We start from the raw sequence: 12571 nt of genomic DNA, 5'->3' as shown, positions 1-12571 counted from the left end.
ATATGGTCCCACTTTTGGTGGCAGGTATTAGCTTAGTTGCTGCTAACAATTCTTTTTGTGATACTATACTCCTAACATATCTGCATGCCTTGAGCATAAAGGAATGACATTCGATGGATTGTGTCATTAACATTTTGGACATTTGACATGGTTCCATTAGCGAGAATCTCTATAAAGGGAGAACACATGAGTCTCTTGTAGAGAAGAAGATATTCTTTCTTTTATGATCACTTCTATGTTTCACCAACGTCCATGAAAGAATGGAAAAGCTTATGTTGCTTGATTTTAAGAGTGGAGAGTGATTGCTACCAAGCTCAAGCACAAGTGAAAGCTAAGGTATCAAATCTTTATAAAATCCAAAAATATTTGAAGCCTAACATTGCAAGCAAACAGCGTAGAGTATCAATATTTATGACAATCATTGTCTTTGTGGATTTTTTTGCAAAGATATGTGAAAGTATTAACCATGATGTCATTTAAGTGTTTGGAAACAAAAAAAATATTCTAGAATTTCTAAATGAAGATTCAAGTGTGAAAATAGTGAATGGATTTATTTGCGAAATGCAAGCTAGCTTCATTACTAGTAACTACCTGTGATCCATATCTGAAACTTTAGCTGCTCATTTTTTTACAATTGATAGCATCATCTGGGTGGCCAATTGGTCCATCTAGATCAAACTTGGATGATTATTTTGAGCCCCTATCTAGAACATTGATGTGTAACCCCATCCACGACATTGATATGTGAATAAACGATGAGCATTTGGTCACTTTGAATATAAGTTCCATGTAGTAACTGAGGCAAGATCTACAAAATGAAGGGATCGGTTTACTAGTAGCTTTTGCTTTTCAAATAGATGACAAGAAGATGTGTAAGGAATAGCTTTTCTTCTTACCATTTTCTATTTGTGAGTATTATAGTCTTTCTTTTTACTATTACTCTTATTTCTTGCGAGTGTAAAAAATAAAGGAAAAGAAAGTCTTGTGCAAGGAAATGTCAAAGGGGATTGTAAATCTATTCCCAAACAAAGCCTATTCCTTATTTTCATGAGGCAATCTGTACCCAATCTTGCCTACAATTGGCATTTTGTACAAAATATTCTGATATGAATGAAAAGTATTTGTTTTGTGAAAATGACTCGTCTCATTGAATTCAATTTTGTAAGACTTTTGCATGGTTGAATGACGTGAAAAGATATACTAATGTCTTGTATATTTGGTCTTGTCGTGCTTTCAATTTTGTAAGGTTTTTGTACGGTTGGGTGATGTGAAAATATGCACCAGAGCGTTGTATAGTGGATTTGTCTTGCCCATAAATAAGTGGAGCTAAAAAAACAATTTCTTTAAAACCAAAATGTTGTCTATCAGTCTTTTCATAACACAATTTTGTATATTTGGGTTGATCATTACTCAGAAAAAAACTTCTTATTGCATAAATCTATATTTAGTTTAACCCAATCTCAAAGTCACCCATTCATACTTGAGAATGAAGAATAGGATTATAAATATGGTCAAGGATAATAGGTCCTCTTCCTCACATTCTGTGAGCAATAGGCAGAAGAAAAAAGAGGCCAAATTTCATGAGCAAAAGACCATAGAAGAGGACAAGAAGGAAAAGAGAAAAGAGAAAGAGCCACGGTTGGAGAGACAATTTCATAATCTCAACTTATCTGAAACAACTCCTAGGGTTGGAGAGCCAATTTCATAATCTCAACTTGTCCGAAGCAACTCCTACCATGGTTGGAAAAGTATATATTCTCTTTAATCATAGGACTAGAAGATAGCATGGATTATACTTTGGACCTTGACATGTTACTTTCAACACAATTAGATTGGACCAAATGTCTGAATTTAGATTTAAGGGCTACTCCAATTGTTGATGAAATTGAAAGATTGCATTGGGACTTACACAAGAGCTAGAGTCAGTGAAATTATAACCGTGAAAGCCTTCTCTTATTCAACTTGTACTCCCTCTTTTTCTTTTGTTTGTAATCAAAATGTTTTATTTTATAAGAGATATAGATATATAAAATGTTTATTTACAAAAGAGATGCTTTACATTCTTTACAAAATGTCTAGTGCACTTCTTGTCTACCTTAATTCTACCAAGAGCCCTTAGACTCTTCCTTGGGGTGGCCTTATGTGCCCTCCTTGGGGTCTTCCTTGGGGTGGCATGCTCTTTCTTCTTATACTCCTTTACGTCCGCCTCCTCCTTTACCAAGAGCCCTCAGACTCTTCCTTGGGGTGGCCTTATGTCCCCTCCTTGGCGTCTTCCTTGGGGTGGCATGCTCTTTCTTCTTATACTCCTTTACCTCCGCTTCCTCCTTCTTCTTCTCGTCCTTAGCCTCCTCTTCCCTATGTTTGTGTTCTTCTTAAGACTTTCTAGTGGTCACAGGCTCCTTGTCCTTCATCCCTGCCTCTCTTTTCCGCTCCCTTTGCCTTTTTTGTGGGTTTAGCATTTGATTTATTCATCCAAAGGCCCACAACATTTCTCTTTAAGCTAGGCATTGCACAAAAAATCATGGCTCCATGTTTCATTAAAAACGGCTACCCAAACCACTAGAGGGATTTGTGTCCATAACCCTTCTTTTCCTATCCTTTTTCTATAGCTTTCCATTGGATAAAATCTTTTGCATGGCATCTTATTAGATTCTAACAACCCAAAATTCATTCCACATGTCCCACACTCATTTGCACGTACTAGTCTTCTTTTTAAGCCCATGGAAATTTAAGCAGCTCTCCTAGACCCTAACCTCCTCATATTGTGGATGAACATTTTTGCATCAAGAAACTGTTGTCTACTATGTTTCTATTACAATAAATCCTTGGAAACCTTGATAGACAATGGAGGATTGCTTTTTTTTTTTGTGAGGAGTTGGACCAGATTGGGCTACTTTTTGAAGGCAAGAGAGGACTCGAGTGTGATGGTTCATGCCCGATACCTTCGCATCAACTAGCTAGTTGGAGATTCTTGCGTGGTTTAGGGAATTGATTTTGGACTATATCAACCACTTATCAAGGAGGTTGGAGAATGGGAGGAGGCTTGCAACTTTGAAACTTTTGTACTTGTCTATGGAGGATTCCCTTGGAGTGTCTAGACAATTGTACCAAAGAAGAAGATGTTGTAGCGAGATCTTGTAATATGGCAGAAACATAAAAAGATAAAATGGATGACTCTTTCAAGCATTTGTGAAGATATTCTCAAAATGAGGAAGTGCAAAAGTAACTTGAGAAGAAGGTTCCATGTTGCCGATGTTTCAACACAATCACAAGGTGGGTGCCACCAACTACCATGATTTTGTGTTAGTCTATGGTGGTCTAATCAGTGTAACACCCAATTACACCCAAACTAAGGTAATGCCCAAGTCAAATATAAACAATCCATTATCACTGCACTTCATGACAACGAGAGTATTACTCCTCTTGTTAGCCCTTGAGAGTGCTTGTGAAGATGAAAGTCCAAGCTTAGGTGGTTGCCTAGTTCCTTGGTAGAGCCTAGACAACCTATCCAACCTTTGGAGGATGTTGTGACAGATAAGTCAAAGGTTGTTAGATCACGTGACACATGCATGTTGGCTTCTAGCATTGAGAGCTAATTGTTGAAGCAAGTTGATTCAACGCGTTCTTGAAGGAGGCATAGCTGATCTCCTATTCTTCCTATAACCTATAGCTATTGATGACATGCCTATGTAGAATTATATGTCGACAATGGAGCTCTAGGGTATATGGTTGACAGAGATTCCATAGATCTTGTAGACACTTTAGGCAATTGTGCACACCTGGTTGTCAGTTGTGTACAAGATTGTCTACCTTGGGCATTGCAATTCTCTATAGAGAAGTGGTGTGCTTAATGCAATATAGGTCTTGACTTGTCAAAATCCTTCTTCACTCTTGAAGGCCTTAGATTTTTGGTCTTGTTGTGTACCCAGGAATTGAGAGGGAGTGTTAAGAGTTTTGGAGGCCATCTCCTTGGTTTCCCATGTAGATCTAGTGAGTGCTTCTTTGTGGTTGTGCCTAACCTTGTGAAGCTTTTTAAGAGTCTAGGCATCATGAAAATTTTCCCTTTTTTTGTTAGGATTCCCACTTATTGGCCTTTTTTATGAGCACCCTATTTTTATAGTCAACGACTTCTTTTTCTCTTATTTATGGATCATGGGGTTTTACGATGAGATTCTAGCAACCATACTTGCCCATATATTGTGTCATCTCCATAAGTGGCCTTTTCCTCTCAACGGCACCATTTTGCACATTGTACATTATTGGTTTTATGCCACAACTATTGTGGAATGCATTAAACTCAATCAGAATGGAGGACGCCTATAATACACCATAAACAAAAATTGTTTTAAGTACATAAATATAGACTTCACCACATTAATAGATATGTCCATGCATGCCTTGAGTGATCATAAATGTTAGTCATGACGACGTAAAGATGGTTGTTGCCAAAAGATGGGGTACGCATTAAACCACGATCTTAACTACCAACAAGTTGAAATTAGAAATAAGTTCAAGATTCGCCACTTACTTTTTTTAAGAAAAAATCGTAAGTACATTATCCTTTGAAAATTTATGTCACTACAATTTGCCTAGCATATAGTCTTCGAACACACATCTTGAAGACGATCCAAGAGGACAACAATGAATAAGAGGATATTGGCAAAATGTAGATGACCAAGGCATGCATGCAAAAAAATTGATTTTTGAAATAGTCTTTTAATAAGCCTTACATACTTAATATTTTACACATATTCGTCATGTGCATTAAGTTTATAAAGCCCCCACAACAATGTGCAAGACGTCACACTTGTACCTATCGAATTGAGATCTTTATTAGTTTATCCATTATACAAATATTTCAAAACAAGACCGAGTCTTGCAAGGGCAAATGCAAACAATAAATTCCTTTTGGCCCATTGGCATACAACGCATTCACAAAAGTATTAAACAACCAGAACACATAAGGATGTATGAAAATAAATAAGTACAATGTTACCAACTCTCTTAACTGGGCAAGAGGCACTATTGGCACATTCGATAATACTTCCACTAGGGATTGCCTCCAAGAGATGTAAGATATCATAATGAGATGTTATCCACTTTGCACGACCAATACCAAAGTACCATGTATGCGATTTTGTTGCCACTACCATTCTTGGATCGTTTAACAAAAGGGTTAAACAAAACTCTCAGCTTAAATAGTATAGTGGTTTACTTCATATCAACCTCGACATTTCTACTATGAAATTCAAAAGCTGTGCTTTAAACTTGCAGATTCATGTAGGACAGAGAAGGCAATGATGGGTTTGAGTAGTGATCTTCCTTTCTTTAACCTCAAACCTTGAACTTGAGAAAACCAAAGCTATTTTATTCACCCTCTCTCTCTCTCTCTCTCTCTCTCTCTCTCTCAAACGCTCAAATAGATATATGATTAAATGTTTTCAATGATTCCTTTCACTAAAGGCAGGCCATCTTAAACATTTTCTTCAGTTCCTTACATTAATAGCAATCACCTCTATTCTACAAACATACCGATTGCTGAGAGTGGATGATGGAAGTAGAGATGCCATGCATGATGTGCAGGCCATCACCTCCGTCCTCGAGGGCTCTCCGCACATCATTTATGCTACAAATTCTAGAAATGTGTTAAAATAACATTGGCCCTCTTAGCTTCACTCGCTCCTTTGGTGATCGTAATGTCCGCTGCTTCTCAACTTTGGCACCCTCTGAGCTAAAAAAGGCTCTATATCATAATCATAATGAGCTTAAAAAACTAGGATTCCCAACATGCACAGATGGCAGCATGCACAAGAATCGTTCAAGTAAACCCATTGGAAGTTTTAAAAGCTCCAAGTTGTGATGTCACTATACTTTTGGCTTCGAAAGATCACGCCACCAACCTCGCTGCCAAGCTACAGCCAGCAAGATGGCACAACCCAAAGCCATGCCCAGCATCAAACTCTTATAGGTTCCCTGAAAAGTATATGTGCAAGTTAGAGCCCATCTGAAGAAACTCGAAGTGAAGCATGTCACTGCTAATATTTACTTCATTGTCAAACATATAAACTAGCTACTCAATTGTAATTTCTTATGTGGATACCTGATTTTGGTCAGCCAATTCAATAAGACGCTTCTTGAGCAAAACAAGCTCTTCCTCACAACCGAGTTCTGATGAACCTCGTCTCGGAGAATCTATTACAGTGAAGCAAGAGCAATGTTTAATTAATGCAAGAATAATCATCAATCAAATTTAAAATGACCTTACCATAATAATATGTAGAAAGAATTGTAATACGCTCCAATGGCTACATGTGCAGTAGGTCGTATCAGCATGCCTCTCAACAAGTTGAAAAAGAAGATGCAACCAACTCAATTCGACCCATTAAGCTTTGATGATTTATTAGGGGAGAGGCTAAATGGATTCTGTTGATAAATTATTACCATGACAAAGATACCTTCCCTCTTTGTTGGCAGCTCTTCCAACTCTGCTAGTGTCTCGTAGCCCTTGGTCACTTTACCAAATATAGCGTACTGTGATAAAACAAGACAACCCTTGTCTGAACTCTTATGCTCATCGTATTCTCAATTCTCTAGGGCTCATAAAGCGCATGCGATCGACTTTAATAGGTAGAATTAGTGCAGCATTGGGAGAGAAACCTGTCCATCTAGATGAGGGGCATTGCCAAGGAGTATCGAGAACGAAGAGCCTGCGCTATCTGGATCGCTATGCCTGTCAAACAAACAAACAAAAAATGAAACAAATCTCAACTCTGAACACTGAAATCTAAGCTTATGGTTAATGCACATGCTGCTAAGCTGTCTGCAACCACATCAGAGTTTGATATGAATTGAACCATGTCTTGATTTTTTCCCATCACAAACATACCGCTTGATCAAATCTCAACTCCGCACAATCAACTCTAAGCTTAGGAGTTGATTAATGCACATGCTGTGAAGTTGTCTGCAACCACATTGTAGTTTAATACGAGGAGAGATATGTCTTGATTTTTAACCATATCATGACCGTGCCGCTTGAAACACTCATGCATCTTTGAGTGAGCTCTTCTTACATCAAAAGCTACTTTGGCTAATACCAAATTGGGTGAGACCTATTCAAGGGGGATTGAAAAGTTGTTCATTGCGCACAAATCCACATAAAACCAACGACAATCAAGCGCATTTCTTCAGCATTTCAAATTGAAGCCTTCATCGGTCAGTCTCATTGCTGCTGTCGTACACCCTCACCATAGCTATCTCCCCTAGCTCCCCCACGCAGCCCCAGCCTCCCATCCCCCCCCCCCCCCCCCCCTTTCACTTTCTAGGTTGCTCACTTGAGCTTGGCCTTGGTGGTGTTTCCCAGCGGCAGCGACTCGCCCTGTCGCCTTATTTAGCTTTCTTCGACGCCCTCAATCCACCTTCGCTCGTCTTCACAGCAGCAGATACAAATGGAGGATTCTACTCCGCCATAGAGGAACTTGACGGAAGCCCCCTCGCCCGACCCCGTGGAATCCACCATCCGACATGCAATTTCGCCGACAGAGCAAGCGAGCTTAGAGGCAGAGGTGGCGCACCTTCAGGCCACCCTGTTATCTGCAAGATCAAAGGCGCCCAGCCTAGCAGAGGGGAGGTGCGTGATCTCCTCCAGGCCCGCCTTTTAGCAGAGGTGGGTAAGATCATCGACGTTCAGCTTCTCGGACGCGGCTACTACCAGTTTGAGACTTTTGAGATGGCATCCAAGGTCATTGCGATGAGCCCCCTGGCCAACCGAGCAACTAGAGCTCATTTTCGACAGTGGCACCATGGATTTGATCTGGCTACCAATATTCTTGTCGAGGAAGCAACTCAGTAGTTTGCTTCCCAGGCCTGAGGAGAGAGAACCTCTCGCTCCTTTCCAGGATTGGTTCAAAGATTGGGACTGTCTTGGAGACACCTCGCACGGCTGCTTTTGTCGCTGCCAAGGATGCTGGCATACCTATAGTACGTTCTAGTTCGAGACACCCACACCCTCCCGATGGTCGTTTTACAACCTCAGGTGAGCGGTGGTTGGCTCCGTCAGAGTGTGGAGTATTCGGGCCCTCCGAATCAGTGCTTCATTTGTCAACAGATGGGCCATCTTGCAAATTCTTGTCCACAGAGGGGGCCCAAACCCACAGCACAGACCCAGACCCAACCTCCCAAGGCTGCCCAAATACACCAGCCAAAGACCAACGGAGCTTAGGCAGGTTCTTCCTCCGAGCCTGGTACCCACGCAGAGGAGTGCTAGCAACAGGCCCGTGGTCGTACTCCAGGCCAGCAGCAGTAGGTTCCCACAAGGAACCGTTTTGACCCCTACAGCAAGATGAGCCCACAAATTCCCCCTTTTCCTCAGCTTCGCCACCGACAACCTCTCCTCCTACCATGCGACCCACCGTCCCATCTCCCCCGCCTCCATCTCTGCCTCCCTCCATTTCCCCAGTTACTGCCCCCGTCCCCCCCATTCCACCCACTAGCCTCCTGCTCCACCATCCCCTCCTGCTGCTGCCTCACAACCGGCTCGAGGCACGAGACCGTCTTTGTCTGCTAGGAGTCTCTTGGCAACGCTTTTGCCACGAGCCGCCTAGCCAGAGAGGAGCATACTATCCTGCAGACCCCCTTTTGGTGCAATTGTCACCTTTTGCTGCAGTCCCTAGAGGACCCACGAGCTTCGATGTCCGTCGTCAGTGGGACTTCTTCGCTTCCAACTTCACACGTTTCCTCGGCGACTCTTAACCAAACTTTGAGGCGGCTTGCTTCAAAGTCCATGTGTTGTTTCTAGCAGTTAGAGGGACAAAGGCCTTGGACATAGCGGTAGGTTTCTCTTTCCCTCTGTGTGGCAGGGACCAGACTAAGTGGGCTCTTGACTCAGTGATGGACTGGCTTCAAGCTCAAGCTCTCAAGTTCTCTCACCACACGGGGAACTTGGGGGTGACAGATTTGATACAGACTCTATGGCCACTTGCCAAGTTCTCAGTGACACCTCCGCACACAGTAGGATGTTGACACATTGTGGTGCACTTTTTTGATGACACACAGAGTCCACCATGCTATGCATATGTACATGAGGACTCCTGGATAGAGGAGGTAGCTCGACAGACGACGACACGCTCTTCTTAGGGCCTCGGTTTGACTGACTCTACAGTCACAACTATCTTGGGGCCGCTCAGATGTGGATTACTCCCCATCCAAGCCGGCCTCGAAGATAGTGAGGTTGGTTGCTGTTGCAGCATTCGTTTTCTGTCACCGACTCCATGAGGATCGTTTGTTACATACTTGGGCACCCCAAGTCGGAGATCTAGCACAACACACTAGAGAATCACTTTAAATACTTCACACACTTAATCACAATTTAATAGTCGACACGGCCCGGTATAGTTTCGTGCCCAGAGGTATTAGCTCCAAAATCTAGTGTCCCTTTCAGTATTTATTTTTGTATTATTTAAAGGCCCTTGAGGCTTGGCCATCAAACTCAAAAGCAACATGAAAAGCTTCTAACTCAAAAGCTACTCGCCCAAAAGCAGCCAACGAAAATCATGAAATCCGTACAACCTGCCACGTGGCACACCACATCAACATTGTCAACGCACAATGCGGGCCTACCGTACAGTTCTGCCACGTCATTAGTCCGCCAGAGCTGCCACGTCATCAGTTTGTGACATACCTCCCTCTTGAAAGAACTGTAATCGCCCTCGATTATGCCTGCAAAATCAGACATAAGCCATAAACCAATTCAGTAGACACTGACTCTAAGTGCCGACACACTAGAGGACACAAATCCAGTACTTGTACAAAGATGATAGTCACATCACATCACATTCAAGTCATATCACATAGAATCCATTCAAATCTAGGACCATGGTTTCTGGCAATGTATTTAGCAATCGCATCTAGATTCACACCGGACCTCACTGATGTCGGATTAACTAATCCTTATTGTGATCATGTTCATAGATTTCTCAAGACCGAAATGTTGCAGTCATTTCGTTGATCATTCCATCTTTCAATCTTGCACTCAAACACAATCTCATGTGTGAGTAATTATTTCCGAGATTTCTAGTTCATCAATCAAACACTTAGTTCATACTAAACAAAGTGGTTCAATCATTGAGTCCTAGTCATCTTATCGTTGTGTAGCCATCTCATCCCTTGGGAACTCTTGATGTGATGATCACAGTATCCAATCAGATTATTCATCATTAGTCATCATCATCATTCAAAATTCATGTTTCTTGTCTCGAATCGTAATCGGGTTCATTCTGGAGCTATCATTACTTCCGATTTGTTATCATCTCATTCTCGATTTCACTTGTTATCTATTCACAAATAGTAGGATCTTCAAGAAAACATTAATTTCTTATATAAATCAAATTCATCTTGGGGAATTTCTATTTCAAAGTTCTTTATTTATTGAACATGCAATTCACAAATCCTTAGTTCATACTAAATACAATGTTTCAATCATTCAGTCTAGTCATCTTATCCGTTCAAAAGTTTTCATGCACCTAGATACCTGTGTAGCCATCTCATCTCACGGGAACTTTTGATGCGCTCATCACAATATCCAATCATCTCATTCATATGGTATTCTTGATGCACTAGAATCATTCATCATCATTCGACATTCCCCATGCGTTATCATCCATTCATTCAAATTGCAAAAAAAAATATCATCATTCTTATCTTGAATCGACGGAATTATTCCTGAGCTGCCGTCGCTTCCTCACCATCTCATCCTCGAGTTCACCTACAAAACAGGTAAAATTTCAAGGAGATGGCTCACCTCGTTGCAAAAGAGTGGATGTCCACCTCCATGTTTCCCAATGCATACAAATGCGAGTTCCTCACTCCTATTTCCGGTTATCTCTACACAAACAATCAGATTGTCAGCACATTAGTATCCCTTTCACTGTCCTTTCTGGTATCTGGTTCATCTTCTGGTCGACAGCTCTGTCTAGCTCTTCCTGCGAGTAAAGCTTCCGCTTTTCTACACTCATCTGTCCTTTCAGCTTTTCTCCCGTCCTGAGAGGAGAATCAATGGCCTCCCGCCATCTCGAGTGAATCTCATCAATCGGGTAATTCTTCAGGTGTTTCACAAATCTCGGGTCTCTGGAGTACTTTGATCGATCTTTTCACGCACGTGTGAACCTGCAATTAACGCTTGTACTTCGCTCTGGCAAACTTCTTTGCCGAAACATTTGTCCAAATCTTTATTCTTTTCTTCAGTTCCCACGCCGGATTTCAACTTTTCTTTGCCTTCCTGTTGAGAGGTGTTATCTCTGTCACATTCTCTACGAGAACCCATGTGTAATCTGGGATTCTTTATGGCTTATGTCCTTTAAGACAGAGCGATGAAGACAAGAGCGGAGCGCGCTAGATGCGCGATGCACGAAGGGTGGGAGTGGCTAATAAGTCTGGGGTCGGGACACAAAGATTCTTTAAGAACCAATTTCTAAAGTGCCCAAGTGCTCTGTCTGCTCTTTGGTAGGACCGATATGCTTTGAGAAAAGCACACGCCTCAAGCTTTGAAACCACTATTACCGATATGCTTGTCAACACACTGAGGAAAAGAGGGGCCTTGGGTTCTTATTTAAAGGCCCTTGGCCATCAAACTCAAAAGCAATTATACATGAAAAGCTTCTAGCTCAAAAGCTACTGGCCCAAAAGCAGCCAACGAAAATCACAGCACTCCGTGCGGCCTGCCACGTGGCACAACGCAAATCGCGGAAGTCCGTACAATTCTGCCACGTCATCAGTTCGTCAGAGTTGTCATGTCATCAATTTGTGACATCGTCTCATGGAATGTACAGGGATTAGGTGGACCCCAGTTTCAGCGCCAGCGAGGTCGCTTGCGTCAGGAGCTTCAAAGATGCCTTGTGGGTGGTATGATTGATATGCTTATGCTTCAAGAGCACCCTCTTTGTGAGAGCCACATTAGATGTTGTGGTCAGATTTTGTGTGGTCGTTATGAGACATTTTGGTCAGTTGTATTTGAGCCTAGAGGCATTCAAGGAGAGGTACGTATGACTATTGCGGACTCATGGGCCATGGTAGCAGGCCATTGTGGACAGAGATATTATTGTGCCAGGTAGGGCCAAGTAGATTACTATGCAGGTTCAGGGCTGCCTTATGGGCTTCTTGAACATTTGTACGCCCAATGTGGCAAATGCACGAGCTAATTTTTTGGTCCCATATTGTAGAGTCCTTGCCACATGTAGAGGAGTGGTGTGTTGGGGAGACTCCAACATGTTGGAGGTAGCCATGCTATTGTGCACGGAGCTGAGTTGGCAGCTTGGGAGCATTTATGTATGACCTTGAGGGTTTCTGATGTTTGGTAGCATACAAGCTTTGTGCAACCCCAAGAGACCTTGTCCTTTTCTCGCTTTGACCGCAGAGTAGGAGAGTCAATGCAGGAGCACCACCCAGAATGTCCTTGGTTGGAGGAAGAGATGCAACAGCCTTGACAAGAGCTCGCTAGCATTGAGGAGCGGCGGTATGAGTTTGCCTTCCATCGACAAATGTAAGGTGCAACGGAACTGAATGTTGAACTTTGCTCAAG

General features: G+C 42.1%; 1 protein-coding gene across 2 annotated transcripts in view; it reads right to left on the bottom strand.

Annotated features, from left to right (window-relative positions):
* Positions 1–5539: 5539 nt before the first annotated feature.
* Positions 5540–12571, bottom strand: part of LOC147454476 (Cyclophilin-like peptidyl-prolyl cis-trans isomerase family protein) — a 70639-nt gene continuing 63607 nt past the window's right edge. Inside the window, exons 4-9 of one of the 2 annotated variants that reach the window (XM_086516414.1) lie at positions 6658–6730; positions 6442–6531; positions 6266–6305; positions 6101–6192; positions 5872–5973; positions 5540–5726 (exon numbers count right to left, since the gene is read on the bottom strand). In XM_086516414.1, coding sequence (XP_086372540.1) covers positions 5673–5726; positions 5872–5973; positions 6101–6192; positions 6266–6305; positions 6442–6531; positions 6658–6730 — 451 coding nt within the window. In that variant the 3' untranslated portion in view covers positions 5540–5672. Of the gene's footprint in view, positions 5727–5804; positions 5974–6100; positions 6193–6265; positions 6338–6441; positions 6532–6657; positions 6731–12571 lie in introns of those variants that run through there. The other variant, XM_086516413.1, reaches the window with a different exon arrangement.

Source organism: Adiantum capillus-veneris, chromosome 7 (assembly GCF_014529385.1).
Source record: "Adiantum capillus-veneris isolate H3 chromosome 7, ASM1452938v2, whole genome shotgun sequence".
In the NCBI taxonomy this organism is placed as follows: Eukaryota; Viridiplantae; Streptophyta; class Polypodiopsida; order Polypodiales; family Pteridaceae; genus Adiantum; species Adiantum capillus-veneris.
Note: the sequence above shows the minus strand (reverse complement) of the source record. Positions and strands in the feature narration are given on the sequence as shown.